A 21,160-nucleotide genomic window follows, 5' to 3' on the forward strand; every position below is an offset into this window, starting at 1 on the left:
ATATTATGAAAATCTTCTTCTTCCTGTTCGACGAGTTTTTTTCTTCTTCTTCCTGTTTGATGAGTTTTTTTTCTTCTTCTTCCTGTTTGATGAGTTTTTTTCTTCTTCTTCCTGTTTGACGATTTCGCCTTATGTTATGTAAGTTTTCGAACTTATGTTATGTTAAGTTTTCGCCCTAATGTTATGGCGTGCCATCGGAATATTTTGAAAATGACGTTTCTCAGTCCCACTCGACAAAACAAATCAAGTGAAATATTTATTTTTCCATATATGTACATTTGAAAATGACCGCCTATCTCATTTAGCGCACAAAAATATCGATATTATTCGCTCCCAAATCGTGGTGGGTTTTTAAAATTTTCTCTCTTTTCAGTGGTGAAGAAAGCGTTTTTGTGGTGACTTTCCCCTCATTTTCGTGGTATGAGAAACATGTTCTTAACGGGAACGCGTATGGAATGAGTTCATTGTTGCATCATTCCATACGCGTTCCCGTATGACACATTTGATTTGTATGGGAAAAATTTCAGCAACATGGGGAAATGAAGTAGCAGCATTGTTGTGCAACTTTGGCACGGAATGAGCAACAAGTCTGAATACCTTGGGAAAATAGATATTATGGACTTGAGATACTGTTTGTAAATTCAGGCTCCAATTAATGCCGAAACTAGCCAGTCTCTGTTTTAAATATATTAACGAAATTTTGCAGCTCACGGGTACCAATAATAGGTATCAAAACCGGGATAAATGTATATATATAAAACAAAACATATGCATTAATAGGTAAAAAACATGCCAATCTAGTATAAAATCATAAATAAGGTTTCAATGGAGCTTGGAACAACAAAATTAGCATCAATTAAAAGAAATAAGGTATACAAAAGTACATACGCATAAATGAAACTTGGTTGACCAGCAACACTGACGTCACATTTAGTCAACATTTACGTTTTATGCTTTGGCCGCTTTTGTTTGAACCTTAATATGTAAGCAATTTAATGAAAAATAGTTTTGAAAACTAACCAATCCTAAACAAAATTCATTGAGGAATTGGATAAAATTATTTGTTTAGGGCTGAGAATCCCAGCTAGCTAGTAATATTAAACGGAATATCAAAATCGAGAAATATCAACGTTGAATGTTTTGAAAAAACAATCGATACTATCGTGATAGCTCTAATAATTATTAAAAAACCATTGAAACCTTTTAGGAACTTGTCCATTGTAAAAATTAGATGCCACCTGTCGATGATTTGTTTACAAATGTGTCTTCGTATCTTATAGCAGACAATCCAAACATATTAAAAGCGCAACGACTGTAGCTCGATAGTCTCAAAACCATCGATAGTAGAGGCTAGCAGCAAAATATCGATACCATCGATAGTGTCATCGATGGTTTGACACCTCTATCTGTCATCTGTCAAAAATCGTGTGCGACACGCTCTTCCGCAGAAGAAATAATTTAGTTTTAGTTTTTAGTGGAGAAAATACAGTTTTATTTTTGCATAATCGAGTGCGGCACGATTTTTACAACGCGTTCGCACAACTTTTCTGCACGGATGCATCGCAGAGATGTGGATATTTTGTGATTAAAATTTCTCCCCATCTGAGGTAGGCATAAGAAAAATTGTGAAAAAATGTCTACTACTGCGCACACCAACACAAAGAACCGACGCCATGTCGCATATATGGTCGTCCCTGTCTGACTGCGGCGTTTTCGCACGTGTATATGTGTTTAAGAGAGATGGCCTGCTTGAGAGTTCGAATATCAATTTAAAAAAATTTAATTCTTAGAATTAATTGTCAATGAAATACATGTACAAATGGTGATATTAAATCACGTAATCTGGCTTTAGAAAACGCGTGTGTCTGGGAAATGGAAGAAAAACCGATGCCATTTTCATACGCAGACTTGCATTTTCGATGAAGAAGGGGGAAGGGAACAATTTGTGATAAGCTCATTTGAGGATGACTGTTATATTATTGCTCTGCTTCCCTGATATTGGATACTACGCTGCGCACTTCGGATGCATAGAATGATATAAATGTAGTTTTAGTTTTGAAAAAAGGTTCCACCAGGCAAAAGGTCGGTGCAGACCTTTGCCTCCTCTGCCGGGTTTCGAATGTTTCCCGCCAAAGCAATGATAATGCCAAGTAATAGTGAGAGTTCAATATCGTTTTGGTGTTCTTGCAGATGTCTCAAACATGAATGAAGGTAATTCAGCAGGAGGGGGGCATGAAGGGCTAAGCCCGGCCCCTCCTGCTGTGCCAGACCGCGTAACTTTACACTCTACGGAAAAATCAGTTGCACATCCAAAATTAAACACAACTACAACATCGGCTACAACAACAACAACAGTGACTAGCAATAGAACATCAGCAGCAGCAGCCCTACCGGCTTCCCGCTATTCAGCACAACCGAAAGGAGTCCGCAGCATCAGTAGACAACACCAACAGCAGCAGCTGCCCAGTGCGCAGCTGCCTGTGCCGCTGTCGCCCTTGCCGCCACAACAGCAAACGACAGAGGCAACGGCAGCCACGCCAGTAGCAGCACCACCTTCCACCACACTCGTCTCATCCGCCTACTCCGCCACAACGAGCACCATAGAAGCCTCCGCTTCGCCACCGCAGGCCAAGCGTCAGCGTTTGGACAACAGTCCGAACTCGAGTCAGGCGAGCAGCATTGTCGGGACTGCCAGCAGCAACATTGTTGGCTCCCTGCTGCCGGCTTCTGTGGCCTCCAGCAGCGAAGTCGGTGGGGTATCTTCGGAAGCCCTGCAGGACTCGAATGCGCTCAAGAAGCGCATTCTTCAGCAGAAATTGCAGATTTTGCGTACTCTTAAGGAAAGGTATGATCGATCATCGCCTTGCATTGCATAGTGTGGGTTATCGTGCTCACGCTTTAAATTCCCCTCCACAGACATCTTGAAAATGTGTCCGAATACTTTTACCTACAAAACGGCGGCAGTATGATGGACTACCCTGCGTGGCGTAAAAAGACACCGACCCCGCAATTCATCAGCTACAGCAATGCAAATCGTATAGATCAGCTGGTACACGAGGATAAGCCGAGCACGTCAGCGGCAGCCGGTGCGGCCCAAACCCAGAGAACACCAACGCATCAAGCAACAGTGGAGACGACGACTCTAACGGTGGTTAGCGGAACAACAAGCAAGACAGGGACGACTGTACAACAGGTGCACGGAAGCAACAGCAATAGCACAGTGAAAACGGTTAGCACAAATTACTATGAACGCCTAGATAAGTTAGCCAAGCCAAGTGATGTTAAAACTCAACTGAGCGCTATTATCGATCTATTTTTGATTGATTTTGGCTGTTAAAAGGATGTTCGCAGTTGCGAGGCATTTGTCTGATGGAATATTGCTATCAACGGTACCGTTGAGGTTTTTCTTTTTGACCGAATACCAAAGAGAGTTTTTTCTGTTTCTCCACAGAATACGCAATCTCAATTGCCAGAAAAGATTGGCAGCAACACAACGATAACTCCCTCAGCGACAGCAGCAACAGCAAGCCAATCGAGCAACAAAAGCAGCAGCAGTCCCCCCGTCCCAGCTGCAGCCACTACAGCAAGCATATCTAACAGCACAAGCAGCAGCGTAGTCGAGGCAAGTGGTAATGTTCATCCTCCGGAGGCGGAGATCAAGATTCCAGCTGTGGGCGCCACACCAGTGGCCATTTCGACAAAACTGCCCGCCGCTGTTGTCCAGTTAACGCAGCAAGGTAAATTTTATGTATTCAATGGATCCCCCCAAAATGGATCAAACCTCTCTCTCTCTCATTGTTACCATTATTTTTGTGTTTTTGTTGTGTTTGTTGGACTGTTCAACCAAAAGAAAATTGTATTTTCTGTTACAATTTTTTTTTTTTCCATTTCGTTAAGTTGTGTTCATTATTTCTATGTTAATGCCAAATTGAAATTGTAAAATCAATGCCAAAAACTTTAGCCAACTGCATACCAACTCGAAACTCCTGTAACCGAAAGCGCAAGCGAAACCCAAACCGTAACCGTAACCGAATCGTGCCAACTGCCAACGCACGTCCTGCACTTACTAAAAACCAAAATATACAAATAACACACATTTATATTGTGGTCGTCATTTAATACCGTACTCGCAAAATTCCATTGCTAATTTTGTTAGTTTATTTACACACACACACACACACACACTGAAACTCTATATTAACACCCAGTGGACAAAAAGTTAAATTTCTCGTTTACGCAAAAATCAAACGTGTGAAATTATCGAAAAATAATTCGCAAAATATCTAAAAATTATTCACTTGTTTTTGTTTTTCTTTTTTATGATTTTTGTTCTCGCTCTCACATAATTGCTGATCCCTCCCCCATCATACATTTGTACATCCTCCTATAACGCACACACACTCTCAACTCACCATAATTGTATCGTTATCGTTATAATATAGGTCACATACCCGGTAGACCTTTAGGAGGTCGTCACGGTATGGTCTTCGGTCAAATACCCGCTCCTCCTGCTGCCGTAGGAAATTCTTCTGTACCTTTGGTGCCAGGTGCTTATCGTTCGCAAACTAAACACAAAACAAAACTACAAAAATATCAAAAAAACAAAAATATTCTCAGCAAAAAAATAAAACAAAAAAAAGAACGTTATCGTTTTGATTGAAATTCTTATATAAACTAAATATTTTGTTTGTTAATTATTGAATATTGATTGAAGCATTTTATCATTTTCCAAGCAAAGTAGTGCATTGATTGATGTGCCTAAAGTTTCATTTATTATTCGTTCCTTCCTAGAATTGGTGTCTTTTTGTCCTTAGTTAGTTATTGAATTCGATTTGGATTGGTATTGATATTGGTAATACTGCTTAAAGTTTGATTTACTTTTGAATTGATCAATAATTGAATTTGAATAATTGATGAATGTACATTTTGATTGATTCGTTGATTTGTAAGCAAGTTAGCAAACTTAAGCATACTTAGAACATTTGATAACGCGTTGATATTCACTGCCCTGCATATCCATGGCTGCGCCCCCACCAGTGGGCCCAACCCACAACACCCCCCCCTCACCCATCTACTAGCTAGCCCTAGCTACCCGCACCTAAAAGCGTTTTCTTGCCAGCCCATTTAAATGCTCTCGAAAATCGTAGATGTGTGCCAGAGAGAACTTCTTGCAATAGCAAAGTGATCAGAGTTCCATTCATTGATGACTCTGGTCCGTTTACATTGTGAACATTCATTTATCTTTGAATATAGTCGGAAATTTCAACCCCAATAGCACCTAAAAGCGTTTTCTTGCCAGCCCATTAAATGCTGTTGAAAATCGTAGATGTGTGCCATATCAAGGCTCAGTTGCAAGTGATTCTGCCCAATCGATGGCAGCAGAATCACATTAAGCTGCCTACAGATGATACCACCAGGGGGGAGATAGTTGCAGCACCTAAAAGCGTTTTCTTGCCAGCCCATTAAATGCTCTTGAAAATCGTAGATGTGTGCCAGAGAGAACTTCTTGCAATAGCAAAGTGATCAGAGTTCCATTCATTGATGACTCTGGTCCGTTTACATTGTGAACATTCATTTATCTTTGAATATAGTTGGAAATTTCAACCCCAATAGCACCTAAAAGCGTTTTCTTGCCAGCCCATTAAATGCTGTTGAAAATCGTAGATGTGTGCCAGAGCAAAGCTCAGTTGCAAGTGATTCTGCCCCATCGATGGCAGCAGAATCACAATAAGCTGCCTACAGATAATCTCAGTGATGTGTACGAAAAAAGCCCACTGGCCGATCCTCGTCTGCTGTTTTCCTCACCGGTGTGGAATGGTTCAGCTACTAGGAATAATTTTGCATGCAGCTGCCAGCTTATTATTCTGTTTGTTTAGCAACCGATTCGTAAGCGTTTCTCATGTTTATTCCATTCATTCCTATTGCTTTACTGGTAGATCAGATCTTTTGTAATTGATGCACCCCCTACCCTCAAGCATGCCACGAGTGGACCTTTAATGACTTGATCTTGATTTGCAGCTGAATGGCCATGTGTTAATCAAACCTCTTTTGGCTTCTATTCCAAGGTGGCACTCCACTGGTACCCTGCAGTACCGCAGTCGGTTCGACGACGCTCCGACGCACTCAGAGTCACAATAATGCCGCCACAGGTGGCAGTGGAAGTGGAGGTGCCGCAACGGCAGCGGCGGGAGCCACATCCACGACGCCACTGTACACGGGCAATGGTCCGGCGAGCAGCGGCAGTGGAGCCATCACGCCCGGGACTCCAAGTGGGAGCCTGCTTAGCCCAGGCCTTGCCCTGGCTGGCGCTGGCGCTGGCACACCGACCAGTGCGGCGCAAGAGTTTTCGTTTAAGGCCAAGCAGGAGGTGTACGTGATGCAGCGTATATCCGAATTACAGCGAGAGGGATTATGGACTGAACGGCGCCTGCCCAAGCTGCAGGAGCCAAGCCGACCGAAGGCCCATTGGGATTATCTTCTCGATGAGATGGCCTGGCTGGCGGCTGATTTTGCCCAGGAGCGTAAATGGAAGAAGAACGCGGCCAAGAAGTGCGCTAAAATGGTCCAAAAGTACTTCCAGGAGAAGGCCAATGCGGCTCAGCGGGCCGAGAAGGCCCAAGAGCTGCACCTGAAGCGAGTGGCCTCGTTCATTGCCCGCGAGGTCAAGTGCTTCTGGTCGAATGTGGAGAAGCTGGTGGAGTACAAGCACCAGACGAAGATCGAGGAGAAGCGCAAGCAGGCCCTCGATCAGCATCTCAACTTTATTGTCGGCCAGACCGAGAAGTTCTCCCAGCAGTTGGTGGAAGGCATGAACAAGAGCATGGCAGCCGACACACCCAGCCTCAGTCTCAGCCTCAATTCCAGTCGCCTTACCTCGCCCAAGCGGGAGTCCGATGGTAAGCAAATTACAAATAAAACTTTTCCCTTCAGCAGACTCAGCAGAATTGGTGGAATCAGCACGTGATGATAAACTACAAACTGAAACGTTGTCGTGGTCTATTTTTGAACGCTTCGATGTTACCCTGGGATGGTCGCATTTGCGAGGCATTTGCCTGATGCTTACACCTTTCTGCTTTTTGTTTCTCCTTGCCGATTGCTGATGTGCTGAGAGATGTCAACCGGTTGCTAATTCTCGATTCTCGCTCCATTCATTTGCAGTTGAGTTTCGGCCAGAGTCTGGCTCTGAGGACGATGAGGAGACCATTGCCAAGGCGGAGGAGGAGGCGGCGGATGTGAATGAGGAGGTGAAGGCTCTGGCCAAGGAATCGGAAATGGATTTCGATGATTTCCTCAACGATTTGCCCCCCGGCTATCTGGACAATCGTGATAAGCTTATAAAGGAAGAGGAGCATACCACTGCTGCGGTGAAGACGGAGGCCGTGGCCGAGAACGAGGACAGCAACGACAGTGAGTTCGAGGCGAAGGAGGCAAGCGAAGACGATGAGAACACCATCAGCAAGCAGGAGGAGGCCGAGCAGGAGATCGATCACAAAAGGGAGATCGATGAGCTGGAGGCTGACAATGACCTACCGGTTGAGCAGCTGCTGAAGAAGTACAAGTCTGGCAGGATCAGTGATCAGCCGCCCAGTCCCAAGCGACGCAAGCTGGAGCCTCGTGCCGCCTCAGAACTCGACTCGGATGACGATTCCACGGCAGTGGATGAGGGGTCTACCGACGACAGCGATGTGGATGCCAGCGAAGAGGATGACAACGAAGATCTCTCCACGAACGAAACCGAAACGGAAGTAGATGAGGAAGACCAGGAGGATGGCCTCAAGAGTCTGTTGGCAGATGCGACCGCTGAGGCGGGCGGATCAGGAGCATTAACTGCCGGCAGTGGCAGTGCTGATGCTGCTACTGCTGGGGCCAACAAGGACGACATGCTCAATGATGCCGCCGCACTGGCCGAGAGTCTCCAGCCCAAGGGCAACACCCTGTCCTCCACCAATGTGGTCACTCCCGTGCCCTTCCTGCTCAAGCATACGCTGCGCGAGTACCAGCACATCGGACTCGATTGGCTGGTCACGATGAACGAGCGCAAGCTGAACGGCATCCTGGCCGATGAGATGGGGCTGGGGAAGACCATTCAAACGATTGCCCTACTGGCGCACCTCGCCTGTGCCAGAGGCAATTGGGGACCGCATCTGATTGTGGTGCCATCGTCTGTGATGCTCAACTGGGAAATGGAGTTCAAGAAGTGGTGTCCCGGCTTCAAGATACTCACCTACTACGGCTCCCAGAAGGAGCGCAAGCTGAAGCGCGTCGGGTGGACCAAGCCCAATGCCTTCCACGTCTGCATTACTTCGTACAAGCTGGTCGTCCAGGATCAGCAAAGTTTTCGCCGCAAAAAGTGGAAATATCTAATACTCGACGAGGCCCAAAACATCAAGAACTTCAAGTCGCAGCGTTGGCAGCTGCTGCTCAACTTTTCCACCGAAAGGTAAGTCTAGCCCACATCATCATAAAGAACCACATCCATCTGTTGTTCTGTTCTGTTTGCCTACCCAAAAAAAGCACCAAAAATCAGTAACCATGCGACTGCTAACTAGCATGGGGACTACGCTTGGGTGCTAAAATTAATATCGTTATAATGCCGCATACTAAACCAGAGCATGCTAATCCCGCCCTAGAATGCTTGTGGCCTTGTTCTGAAACAGCCCTAAACGTTGAACCAAACACCCAGACCCACACATCCACACTTGTCTCGAGTGCACTCGGATTAATCATTTATTTATTTCTCTTTTTCCCCTAGACGCCTATTGTTGACGGGAACCCCTCTGCAGAATGACCTAATGGAGCTGTGGTCTCTGATGCATTTCCTTATGCCCTATGTGTTCTCCTCGCACCGCGAGTTTAAGGAGTGGTTCTCCAATCCGATGACGGGCATGATCGAGGGGAACATGGAGTACAACGAGACTCTGATAGCCCGTCTGCACAAGGTAAGCATAATTTATCAGGGTAGTTTCCCGTGGGTACGATAGCAGCACCTAAAAGCGTTTTCTTGCCAGCCCATTAAATGCTCTCGAAAATCGTAGATGTGTGCCAGAGAGAACTTCTTGCAATAGCAAAGTGATCAGAGTTCCATTCATTGATGACTCTGGTCCGTTTACATTGTGAACATTAATTTATCTTTGAATATAGTCGGAAATTTCAACCCCAATAGCACCTAAAAGCGTTTTCTTGCCAGCCCATTAAATGCTGTTGAAAATCGTAGATGTGTGCCAGAGAAAACTTCTCTCAATAGCAAAGTGATCAGAGTTCCATTTATTGATGACTTTGGTCCGTTTACATTGTGAACAGTATAAAACTAAAACCTGTCAGATATTTTAGGCAAATGCACTCTGTGTCACATTGAATTAAACCCACATGTGATGACAATTTGTTAGTTTGCTAAATCAAAGTGGGAATGGTGCGTCTTATCCATGTGGTGGCTCAAAACCCAAGCTAAACACATTGAAAACGCATCGCACATCCTAGTAATAGTCGCGTTCTTGTTCCAGTTTAGGCAAATGCACTCTGTGTCACATTGAATTAAAGCCACATGTGATGACAATTTGTTAGTTTGCTAGATAAAGTGGGAATGGTGCGTCTTATCCATGTGGTGGCTCAAAACCCAAGCTAAACACATTGAAAACGCATCGCACATCCTAGTAATAGTCGCGTTCTTGTTCCAGTTTAGGCAAATGCACTCTGTGTCACATTGAATTAAAGCCACATGTGATGACAATTTGTTAGTTTGCTAAATCAAAGTGGGATAGGAGCGTCTTATCCATGTGGTCAGACTCCAAACAAGTGAAGATCACATTGAAAACGCTCCTTACACGACCTCACCTCTATGATAATATGTATGGTTTGAAGCTTAATGTCGCAGTAATTAGCATATATTTCCGTCGTTGTATATCCTTGCAGGTGATTCGTCCGTTCCTGCTGCGACGCCTCAAGAAGGAGGTGGAGAAGCAAATGCCAAAGAAGTACGAGCATGTGGTCATGTGCCGTCTGTCGAATCGCCAGCGCTATCTGTACGAGGATTTCATGAGTCGCTCCAAGTAAGTGCAGTCCCTTAAGACGAGCTAATTCGATTTGTAATTTGTATTTCCAATGCTTTTGCAGAACGAGGGAAACCCTGCAGACGGGCAATCTGCTGAGCGTAATCAATGTGCTGATGCAGCTGCGGAAGGTGTGCAATCATCCGAATATGTTTGAAGTGCGTCCGATCATATCGCCGTTTCAAATGGAGGGCATTACATTCCACACGCCGCGTCTCGTCTGCGACATTATGGAGTATGATCCGTTCACGGTGAGTCCACAGGTCACAGTAGGGTGTTACCCCTTACCCCTTAGCTACCCTGTTTGCAACCTCTGATTGAAAATGATGTTAAACTGTCACTGAAAGTTGGGCTCAATCTATTTTGGAGCGAGTCGTAAACTTGTCCCAGGATGTTCGCAATTGCGAGGCATTTGTCTGATTCAATCCAGAAGTTAGTTTCTTCCCCCCCCCCCCACCAGTTGCAGTGTTTCCATATGCGAATATTCTAACTGAATGGAATGCATCTCTCCCCAAATAGCAAATCAATCTGGAAACTGTGAATCTCTTGCTGCTGCATCTGGAGGAAACATTAACCGCCTACGTATCGCACAAGTGCCGCCTGCTCGCCCCGCCACGCAAGCTGATCGAGGAGATCGACAGCGCCCCACAGCCACCACCGCGCTGCCCCAATGGCAAGTATCGGTTCCACATACGAGTGCGGAGTGCGGAGCTGGCCCAGCGGCTCAAACTGAATGCGGTGCGTGTGGGCGCGAGTCCGGCCATGCGTTTGGAGGGCTCCAAAATTGTGCCAATGCGCAGCCTCTTGCCCAGTGGACGAATCTTGAAGCGTGTCGGTGGTACCATTAACCCTATTAATATGGCCCTCAAGCCGGTTGTGATCAACAGCGGTGTAGTGACGGTGACGACAACTACGCCGACTACGACGTCGACGATAGGATTGACATCCTCTCCAGGGGCAGCGCTGAACGTTTTGGCCAACTCAAAGTTGATGAGCGCACGCTCCCATATGAATGCCCCGACGCCGGCCAAGGTGGCAAAGACGATGCAGGATGGGAAACCATTTTTCTACCTCACGCCAGCCACAAATGCCGGGGGAGCCGGTGCCCGGTTGACTCTCACCAGCAAGACATCGTCGTCGCCGTCGTCGTCTGTCACAACGTCCGTCAATGCCGCCAGTAGCATTTCGGGGACAGCGGCCGCGGGTACAGTATTAACCTCTCAGCAGCTAACCAAGGAGCCCCTTGTCAGGGATCTGGCGACACATGTGAAGAGCACGGCGGAGAAACAGAGCATAGCCAACGGGAGCACTGAGAATGAGGAGCAGGATGAGGAGGAAGCAGAGGATCCCTACAAGGTACAGGAACTCATTCAGATGCGCAAGGAGCAGCGCTTGGCCTCCCTCAAGCGCATGGCCACGATCAATCGTCGGCGCACCGATGCCACGCCCATCTATGGCCTTGATTGCCGCGGGGCCATCCAGCGATGCATGCAGTCGACACACACCCTGCGACGTTCCACGTGGCAGACTCGGAGCTTCTCAAACTGCTGCACGGCGATGGCCCATCGCGATGGCTGGTCCCTCAATCACCTGCTCAAGACCTTCGAGCAGAGGTGTGCGGAAATGGCGCCGATCTTCAGCAACTTTGTGATTTATGTTCCTTCGGTGTGTGCGCCGCTGATCCGTCGCTACGTCCAAAATCTATCCTCCACGCACTGGCAGTGCGAGCGGCAGATCGAAAGCAGGGTGGGACAGGCCCTGCTGCCAAAGCTGAACCTTCTGCATCCCATTATCTCGGCGATGACCACACAGTTTCCGGATCCGCGGCTCATTCAGTACGACTGCGGCAAGCTGCAGACCCTGGATCGTCTGCTGAGGCAACTGAAGGTCGACGGCCATCGTGTGCTGATATTCACCCAGATGACCAAAATGCTGGACGTGCTGGAGGCCTTCCTCAACCACCACGGCCATATCTACCTGCGACTAGATGGCTCGACGCGCGTGGAGCAGCGTCAGATTCTGATGGAGCGCTTCAACGGCGACAAGCGGATATTCTGTTTCATTCTGTCCACGCGATCGGGCGGCGTTGGTATCAATCTGACGGGCGCCGATACTGTCATCTTTTACGACTCGGACTGGAATCCCACCATGGATGCCCAGGCGCAGGATCGATGCCATCGCATTGGGCAAACACGCGACGTGCACATATACCGCCTTGTGTCCGAGAAGACCATCGAGGTGAACATACTCAAGAAGGCCAATCAGAAGCGAATGCTCAGCGACATGGCCATCGAGGGCGGCAACTTTACCACAACCTTCTTCAAGAGCTCCACCATCAAGGATCTGTTTACAATGGACCAGAACGAGCAGGAGGAGACCACCACACCTCTAGAAGTCGTCAAGTCCGAAGAGAAGATGGAGCGGATTGTCACTACGACGACGATCGCAACCGCGACAGCGACCGCCGTTGTGGAAACGGAAAAGCAGTCGCTGCGAGCATTTGAGCACGCCCTTGCCGCCGCCGAGGACGAGCAGGATGTGCTGGCCACTAAGACAGCCAAGGCCGAGGTGGCCGCAGATCTGGCCGAGTTCGATGAGAATATTCCCATTGCGGATGATGCCAACGGCGAGGCAGGCGGCGGCTCCTCTCAGGCTGAGATGAGCAAGGCCGATCTGGAGATGCAGAACATTGTCAAGCAGGTGAGTCGCGATGATTGATTGATTGACTGATTGGGTATGGGGTATGGCAGCGCTTGCAATTTATATTGAATACCGTATCTCGATGCGCTTTCGATGCAGCGAGCATTGCCGAGAGAAACATCCCTTCGGGGAGTAGACGTTCAGACATAGTCGAAGCGAATTACCCACGCTCGATTATATCACTCAACGTCTAACATTGCAAAGCCCTCGAATTTCGATGGGTAAATGGATATACACATACATATGTATATATATGGTGGGATGTGGTTCCAAATCTGTATCGTGTACTAAAAGATTTTTACAAATCTCTCTCCCTCTCTGAACTGTAGCTGTCGCCCGTGGAACGCTATGCCATGCGCTTCGTGGAAGCCACTGGAGCTGCGTGGACGGCGGAACAGCTGCGCGCCGCGGAAGCAGAGCTGGAGGCACAGAAGCGGGAATGGGAGGCCAATCGACTGGCTGTTATGCAGAAGGAGGAGGAGCTGCTGAAGCCGGAGGCCGAGGCGGAGGAGTTGCTCACCTACAGTCGCAAGGATTCGAGTAATCAGGTTAATGTTAATTCCAAACAAGATTCCCATTCATCCAAGAAGCGAGCCCTAGCCACTAGGTCTCAGCGCAACAGGCAGGGTCAGCAGCAGCAGCAGCTGAGCAGGAGTGTTAGCAGCCACAGTGGCAGGTCCCAGAAGAGATCAGTGCCGCCAGCGACCAGTACTCCGGCGCAGACGTCGTGTCGACGTCGTGTCAGCCTCAATGTGAGTGCTCCAGTAGTTTCGGGGTCAGGGTCAGGGACAGCGACAGGTAACAGCAAGAGACCGGCGACGGGGGGCAAGAGTGGCACGACTGTCGGACGGAACACACGACTCCGTTCTCTGGGTGTGGTCCATGTGACCAATGTCCATACACCGCCCACCAGAAAGACAACACGCACAGCCCTGGCAGCAGGCGCGGCTGCAGCTGCGGAGGAGGACTCTCCTGCGGTCGCCGGAGAGCGTCCCAAGCGGTTGTCGGCCAACATTGCCATGAGCAAGATGATGAAAACGCCCGTCCTTAAGTGTAGTCAAGAGAGCAGCAGCAGCAGCACCACTACCACCACCACGCCTCCCAAGCGAGTGCGTGGTGACAGCACCTCAGTGTCGGCCGCTTCACGGCGAAGGCTGCTCGCGAGAAGAGCGACGATAGCTGCTCCTTTGGCTATGAAAAGCGACTTGGATGGTGAGGATGAGGACGAGGATGAGGATGACAATACAAGTGAGAATGAGAAGGAGCAAGTGAGTGTGGCAGATGAAGACGAGGATAATGAGGAGGATGAGGATGAGGCGAGTGTAGAAGATGCTGATGATAGCGCATCGGCCTTGGAGGAGACCACGCAAACCGAATCCCTAAGCGACAAAGGGAACGGGGCTAATGAGGATGAGGATGATGAAGAGGAGGAAACGCACGTTGAGATTCTGTCGGAGGACTCTGATGCGGATGGAAAGTCGAGCAGCTATGCCACAGCCGGAGAAGTCACTGGCGAGGGCGAATCAAATGGCAGCTTGGATGGCTGGAATGCCCATGATGAAGTGCACGACACGACCATGACCAGCTCCACCTACTATAACGTGAGCGAGGAATCGGACACTGATGACCACCCCAATGATCCCTTGGCGCAGTCCAAAGAGAAAAAAACACTTCAGCAGCAAAATCAGATTCTGTCGGATAAGAGTGATGAGAGCGAAGCTGTTGGACACACGCCCCGCACTCGATCTCGCGGCTCTGTGAAGATCAATCTGTGGACCCTGGACATGAGTCCCTTGGCGAGCACCGTGAACCGCAGTGCCTCGAACAGAAGCGCCAAGAAGAACGAGTCGACGCCTCGAGAGGTGCACAGCGAGCCCAGGCGCCGGGTAGTGGCCAAGCGAATCGTCAGTACTGGTGACAGCTGCGCCAACGTCGTCAACAACAGCAAGTCATCAACACAGCACAAGAGCACTGCCGGAACACTGCATCCATGGATAACCAAGACGCCCAAAGTGCTGATCCGATCCACGCCACTTCCTGCCTCTTCATCACACGCCGCTGCCGCTGCAGGAGCATCAGTCTCCTCCTCAAGTGGGACAACTAATCGGTGATAACAACGAATGTTTGTCAGTATTACCTGTAGTATTACATGCCAGACAGCCAGCTAGCTATGGGCTGTGTGTTGTGTGCGTTTTAGTGGGTGAATTTTCCTCACAGAGACAGAGAGAGTGAGAGAGCGGGCGAGCGAGCTTGTCGTCTGTCCATCATCCATCCCCGAGCTGTTTACAGAGCGAGTATTTATAGACTGTAACAAGTTTCCTTCAATCATACATACATACATGCATACCTACATACTATAGATAGATATGTGCTAGGTGATTAGTTAGTGATTAACCAACTGGCAGAGAGGTCTAGGATAAAAAATTCACTTGGATCGATGGGATAGCCAGTAGTAAAGCCTCTCAGATTGTACATAGATGTACCATATATATATATATATATATATATAACATCATATATACTAATAAATAAGCTGATTGTAAGCAGTACTCCATGGCGCCACTCCCAACTATCCAAGCCTAAAAATCATAAATGATTTTCATACTTATCAACATCATCATTAGAATTCTGTTTCCCCCCCAGATCCCATAAGAACTATTTTAGTTTGTAAGAAGCGAGGTATACCTGTAATCTAGAGTTTAAATATTTTTGCATTTTATAATTTATTTTGTACTCTTAACTTAACGAAAGCAAAACGAAACCTTAACAATCTTAAGACTTTGCGAATAGCCTAGACTAGATATTGACTAACAAATAAACCAGAACTCAATTGCGTGCGTTCCATTGTATAAATAAAGATGGATGAACCTATAGATCTATCTAAAAAACAAAAAACAAACAAACAAAAAACACAAGCAAACAAAACGGAAACACTAAAACTAAAAAAGAAAAATCTCAAAGACGTTGTGGTTTTTATTTACGGACTCATTTCGTGCGGTAGCCCCTACATTCCATTTAGAAGAGACAATAGCACAAAGTTGGAAAAGAATAAGCGCGTAAATCTCCATCCAAAGATTGTTAAATATTATTTTCTCCAAAGAAAAATGTAGAATTCTGTTTTGGTGTCGCAATATCCGCAAATCTCATTACATCTGTACTTCTCTCTGTCTGAGATCTATTCCTTCCGCGTCCGAGTCCCCTTAACAAGTTCTTGCCAAAAAATGAAAATCAAATTCGACTTTGATAAATACGATCACGAATGATAGAAAGAAACTGTTCGGAATGAAAGCTACAACGCCCGTCAATTAGCAAATTTTTCAATTCAATTCAAATTAAATGAAATCTAAATAGTTTCTAAGCCAACACCAAAACAGAGTTGCTATATCCTGAAAATAATGTGGAACGTGTATTCTTTTCTTTAACTTTCTTGCCTCTGCCTCTGCTTGTGCCCCGGGTCCAGGTCTGGATATCCCGCAACACCATGGAACAGATGCCGGTAAGTGGATCGAATCTCCGAATCTATATCGTAGATTGGTGTAATTGCCTTGTCTTGTCTGATTTAATTATATTAATCCGATGAATCTCTCCTCCCGGGAATATGCAGATGTGGTGCCCGCCCACGCCGCCCCAGGACAATGAGAACGACATCTACATAGACCACTCCCTGTCGTTTATGTACGACCTGGTGCCCATCGCGGAGCTGGATCTGCCGCCCGTCTACGTGCGCAAGGAGAACAAACGGTCGCGCTCTGAGGCCGGCTACGATGGCAGTCGGCGACCGAACAAAATGCGACGGGAGGATAACTGTGCGCCACCCAAGTCACTATTCGATCGACCCACGCCCCAGCTGTCGCGGCTGCGTCGCGAACTAAAGAACCAGCGCTTCCGCGGCAGCTTTAAGCCCAACTCGCCCGTACTGGGCATGAAGCCGCAGGTGCCCGTCAAGCCGCTGACCGAGCCGGAGGCCATGAGCGAGTGGTGCATCTTCGAGGACATTGCCATACTGCACGTGCTGGTCAATCTGCAAGGCCTGCCCTGCAGCCTTGTCCAGCTGGCGCCTGGCCAGACGCCCAACTGGGACCTCGTCTCGGAGATGGTAAACTTCTGCTCGAAGACGTACCGCTCGGCCAGGCAGTGCCGCTACCGCTACGAGACCCACATTCAGCCGCGCGAGGAGGGCAAGGTGGTGGAGAGCCCCAAGAAGCAGAAAAAGCTCAAGCCCACCCTGCGCACCGAGTACCTCAAGAGCCCCCTGCGCTACCTGCGCACCACACAGCTCTATGCCAGTGACAACAACGCCTCCTTCTACAAGGTCATGCGCTCCAGATTCGACAGCATCAAGACGGCCTACCTGAAGAAGGCACCTCCCCCGAAGCGCCAGTTCAGTGCCCCCAGCCTGATGAATCCCAAGCACATGGAGGTGCTGCAAGAGTTTGGCATACAGAACTACGACCAGCCTGTGCCTCCGCAGAATATTGCTGCGATGAAGGCCAACAAGATACGGGAAAAGCAACGTGGTGGTCAGCAGTTGCCGCCGCCGCAATCCCAACAGCAGCCACCACAGCAGCAGCAACAACAACAACAGCAGCAACAACAACAACAACAGCAGCAACATCAGCCTCAGCAGCAACAACTACAACAACAACATCAGACCCAGCAGCAGCAACAGGCGCCGCAAATGCAACAGCAGCCGCAACAACAACAGGTGCAGCAACAGGTGCTAGCTACAGCTTCACCCGTTCCACAATCTCTGCCCGTACAGCAGCAGCAGCAGCAGACTGTGGAACTGGTGCAGCAGCAGCAACAATCCATAAACACAAACACAACGGTGGCTGTTCCCGCCGCCGGGCAGCTGCAGCAGTTGCAAATACAGCATTTGACCAGCGCCAACGTATCGCCCGGCCAACAGACGGCCATTCTCCTGCACCAGCCCCAGCAGCAACTGCGAGCCCACCCGGGACAAGGACAGCAGTCTGCCACGCAGCAGCTGGTAAAGACCATTGTGGGAACGTCTTCCAATCTGACGGCAGGACAGCTGCAGCAACTGGCCCAACAGTCGGCCGCAGCCAACCCGGGCCAATCCAGCGTCAGTGTGGTGCTGACAACGCCCGTGCAAAGCCTGCCATCCGTTGTTCAGACACAGTCTGGCTCCGCAGCCCAGATCGTGTCCATATCGTCCCAGACAACGCTTCCCGTGAACAGTTCCCCGCAGCTGGGAAGCATTGTGCAGACCCAGACCCTGCCCCAGGTCGTATCCGTCAGCACATTGCCCACTGTGGGTTCCGTGCTGACTACAACTGCCAATCAGCAGCAGCAACAGCAGCAGCAGCAGCAAACGACGGCTGTGACCACCCTGAACACTGCCATGCTGCGAGGTCAGCGCATTGTGTCCGCTTCCACGGGTAACACGCTGCAGCAGCGCACTAATGCAGCCGGACAGTCGATTGTGTCCATGCCGGGCCTCGGCCAGGGCGTCAGTCCCGCCCAGTTCCAGACGCAGCTTCGTCTGGCCGCCGTGCCCACATCCCCAGCCACACAGACCCAGCTGGTGACGACCAAGGGTATTCCGGTGACTGCCCTTCAGCAGGGCGGAAAAACGACGGTCATTCCGGGCACCCAGCAGCCAGGAGGCGCTCACATCCAGCTGTATCGCCAGCGCAGCCTGAAGGTGCTGCAGACGCAGCCGGCTCCTGGTGGTGGGGCAGCAGGCGGTGGAGTGGCCACTGCCAATCTAGTGCAGACAGCGGGCACCATAATCCAGGCCAGCAGCATGCCCACCCATGTGACCAGCCAGAAGGTGGCCGTCTCCGGAATGCAGGGAGCTGGCGCCGTGCAGGCAGGAAATGTCGTTAGCAGTGTTCAAATGCACGGCCAGGCGCGGACGCAGTTCATCAAGCAAATGGCCAGCAAGCAGGGTCTGCAGCGTCAGGTGGTATCGGCGGACGGCAGCACCACTTCAGCGGGAGCCGGAGACATGCTTCTGGTCAAGCGACACAACATTTTGGCCGCCCAGAAGGCCCAGCAAGCTACGGGCGCCCTCTTCACCACCACAACAGCCGCTCAGCAGCAGCAGGGACAGCCCCAGCAGGTCACCCAGCAGCAGATTGCATCCCTGGTGAAGGCTTCCACGGCGGCGGCGGCCAGCGGGAGCAGTGTAAGCGCTGGTGGAGTCACCGTCTCGGCCACGGGTCCCACAGTGCAGACAGGCAGCGTGAACATCCCTCTGCCGCAGCTGAAGCCCGGAAGCCAGATCAAGGTGACCATGCCCAACCAGATGCGCCATCTGCAGATGCAGCAACAGCTGACGATGCCGCGCAAGATCAGCCGGATGACGCAGCTGGTGAGCGCCAGTGGCCAGCCCACTGCCACCAACATTGTGTCCGGTCCCCAGCCGCAGCAGCAGCAGCAGTCAGGGGGCGTGACCGTGTCCGGTGGCGGAACCTTGCCCACTGTGGCCGGCCAACAGCAGCAGCAGAAGGTGACCACCGGTGGAGGCAGTGTCCAGGCACAACTGCTGCACATTCAAAACACCAAGACACTGCCCAGCTCGGTGACGGTGCAGCAGATTCAGCAGGTGATGCGCAGCGGGCAGCAGGGGACGCTGGCCACCACGAATCTGGTGCTGGGCAAGACTAGTGTCGGACGGGTCATTCCTGTGTCGGTGGCCTCGCAGGCGAATCAGCGCCAGACCATCCAGGTAGGTTACCTCTCCAAGAATTCCTCTAGAGGAATCAATCAACACTCCTCTCCGCTCTTGCAGGTGGTATCGGCCGCCTCTGCCCAGGCCCTTGCTGCCGGCAACCTGCGCACTCACGTGGGTAGCCCGGGCATTGCCAGCGCCCTGAAAGTGGCCGCTGGGGGCCAGACCACGCAGCAAACCCTGATTGCTGCCCTGCAGCACAATCAGCGTCAAAATGCTAGTCCCGTCCGACTCCAGACCACTGCCGGTGGAAATTTGCTGGCTGTTGTTCAACAGCAGCAGCAACAGCAACAACAACAACAACAACAACAGCAACAGCAGCAGCAACAACAACAACAGCAACACACTAGCATGGCTGGACCCACATCGGGACCGGCTGAGGTGATGACCATAACGCAGACCACCACAACCTTGCCCACGGTGAGCGGTATGCAACAGCAACAGCAGCAGCAGCAGGGCGGCGTGTCACAACCTACAACGCAACAGGTACGCAAGCTGGTGCAGAAAAAGATCATGATTCGCAGCGAGAAAGAATAACATTTAGCGCATAGTCGGTCGCAAAGAGCCGCCAGGCCACGCAATCGGCGGAGCATCTCGAGCATCACCTCCACCGTCGCTTCCACAGCCACCACAAACACCACCAACTCGAACTACAATCCGTACTCCACAACCACCACAAGCACAAGCACCACCAACTCAGTCAACTGCCAACCAATTTGAATCTATCGAACCAAAGTTTCGAACAAATTCCAAACACTCATACCACGTCGATCATGTATTCATGCATTCAATCAATCAGCCAAAAAGTTCAGTCATTGCTAAATTGATCTCAATTTCTGTCGATTGGTTTTGCAGCCATGAGCGATGGCGACGGGCGATCGCTCGACAGCTGTGGAGGATGGGGATAGGATCGTGCTGATGACGATGACGATCGCTTCAATCAGCTCGGGGCGTGGGCCGCCGTTTTACTTTTACCAACCATAGTGTACCATAGTGTACTAGTGTAGCCTTAGTTTAATTCGCAATTACTCTTAAGGACCTATAGTAATTACTGGCAAACTCTGCCTGCTTTAAATTAAACTTGTAAATTGTAGCCATTTAAGTTCTCCCCTCGCCCCCGCCGTATGTACATTTGTAAATCCATCAGATACTACATACCACAAATCAATACACATATATTTACATTTAGACCCTAAACTACTTATGCACTAGAATAGAGAACAAATTTAAAAAAATAAAAGAATAAAAAGAAAAAAATAAAGATTTAAAAAATATGTTTACTAGCAATTAATAGTTTTCGAGTATGCTTATGTGGCGATTAGGTTAGGTTAGGTTAGGTTAAGGCGGCTGTCGGGATCGTCAGAAACCCGACACACCTAGGCCGGCTTCGGCCCGTTGTGATACCGCATAGGCCGTTCCCTCTTCCTTCGTGAGACACTATGTTATCCGTTGTCCCATCCGGATGCCCTTATGAAGCCTGCGATCCGTCTGGGACTGATTGTAGACATGTCCGAAATGTCAATTAGGAAAGGTGCACCCAAGTATTGAAGTCTCCTTCTACTGAGAGCCGGACAGGAGCAGAACAGGTGTTCCACAGTCTCCTCCTCGTCCTCATCTCTACAGCTCCGACAGAAGTCGTTGTAGGGGGCACCCAGCCTGTTAGCATGGGTGCCTATTAGCCAATGTCCCGTAAGGGAGCGTATGACTGAGCTGC

At 49.4% G+C, this 21,160-nt stretch overlaps 1 protein-coding gene and 12 non-coding genes across 15 annotated transcripts; all 13 read left to right on the forward strand.

The window, feature by feature from the left end:
• The first annotated feature begins 1,406 nt into the window (after positions 1-1,406).
• LOC111073608 (helicase domino) lies at positions 1,407-20,434 on the forward strand. 3 transcript variants are annotated; one of them, XM_041593323.1, is made up of 16 exons: positions 1,407-1,607; positions 2,191-2,845; positions 2,917-3,229; positions 3,452-3,737; positions 4,443-4,547; positions 6,066-6,896; positions 7,159-8,440; positions 8,753-8,939; positions 9,910-10,046; positions 10,111-10,297; positions 10,566-12,746; positions 13,076-13,294; positions 16,207-16,242; positions 16,351-19,443; positions 19,507-19,932; positions 20,302-20,434. In XM_041593323.1, exons 2-16 carry the CDS (start codon positions 2,202-2,204, stop codon positions 20,305-20,307), a joined length of 9,933 nt encoding a protein of 3,310 aa, XP_041449257.1. In that variant the 5' UTR covers positions 1,407-1,607; positions 2,191-2,201; the 3' UTR covers positions 20,308-20,434. The 3 variants fall into 3 exon arrangements, with proteins under 3 accessions (XP_041449257.1, XP_041449256.1, XP_041449258.1); XM_041593322.1 differs by having other exon boundaries at positions 19,507-20,434; XM_041593324.1 differs by lacking the exon at positions 4,443-4,547 and having other exon boundaries at positions 1,408-1,607; positions 19,507-20,434.
• Positions 3,270-3,377, forward strand: LOC121404166. Its single transcript, XR_005967775.1, has one exon. It is a non-coding gene; the product is annotated as a small nucleolar RNA Me28S-Am2589 (small nucleolar RNA).
• LOC121404174 lies at positions 5,094-5,235 on the forward strand. The gene has a single exon (XR_005967783.1). It is a non-coding gene; the product is annotated as a small nucleolar RNA psi28S-3316 (small nucleolar RNA).
• On the forward strand, positions 5,274-5,406 carry LOC121404175. The gene has a single exon (XR_005967784.1). It is a non-coding gene; the product is annotated as a small nucleolar RNA psi28S-3316 (small nucleolar RNA).
• LOC121404171 lies at positions 5,433-5,573 on the forward strand. Its single transcript, XR_005967780.1, has one exon. It is a non-coding gene; the product is annotated as a small nucleolar RNA psi28S-3316 (small nucleolar RNA).
• LOC121404176 lies at positions 5,612-5,744 on the forward strand. Its single transcript, XR_005967785.1, has one exon. It is a non-coding gene; the product is annotated as a small nucleolar RNA psi28S-3316 (small nucleolar RNA).
• LOC121404165 lies at positions 6,955-7,063 on the forward strand. Its single transcript, XR_005967774.1, has one exon. It is a non-coding gene; the product is annotated as a small nucleolar RNA Me28S-Am2589 (small nucleolar RNA).
• Positions 8,983-9,123, forward strand: LOC121404173. Its single transcript, XR_005967782.1, has one exon. It is a non-coding gene; the product is annotated as a small nucleolar RNA psi28S-3316 (small nucleolar RNA).
• On the forward strand, positions 9,162-9,302 carry LOC121404172. Its single transcript, XR_005967781.1, has one exon. It is a non-coding gene; the product is annotated as a small nucleolar RNA psi28S-3316 (small nucleolar RNA).
• LOC121404169 lies at positions 9,330-9,475 on the forward strand. The gene has a single exon (XR_005967778.1). It is a non-coding gene; the product is annotated as a small nucleolar RNA psi18S-841/snoR66 (small nucleolar RNA).
• On the forward strand, positions 9,505-9,649 carry LOC121404167. Its single transcript, XR_005967776.1, has one exon. It is a non-coding gene; the product is annotated as a small nucleolar RNA psi18S-841/snoR66 (small nucleolar RNA).
• On the forward strand, positions 9,679-9,826 carry LOC121404168. Its single transcript, XR_005967777.1, has one exon. It is a non-coding gene; the product is annotated as a small nucleolar RNA psi18S-841/snoR66 (small nucleolar RNA).
• Positions 10,364-10,473, forward strand: LOC121404164. The gene has a single exon (XR_005967773.1). It is a non-coding gene; the product is annotated as a small nucleolar RNA Me28S-Am2589 (small nucleolar RNA).
• Positions 20,435-21,160: the final 726 nt, after the last annotated feature.

Source organism: Drosophila obscura, unplaced genomic scaffold, assembly GCF_018151105.1.
Source record: "Drosophila obscura isolate BZ-5 IFL unplaced genomic scaffold, ASM1815110v1 contig_186, whole genome shotgun sequence".
NCBI classification, from domain to species: Eukaryota; Metazoa; Arthropoda; class Insecta; order Diptera; family Drosophilidae; genus Drosophila; species Drosophila obscura.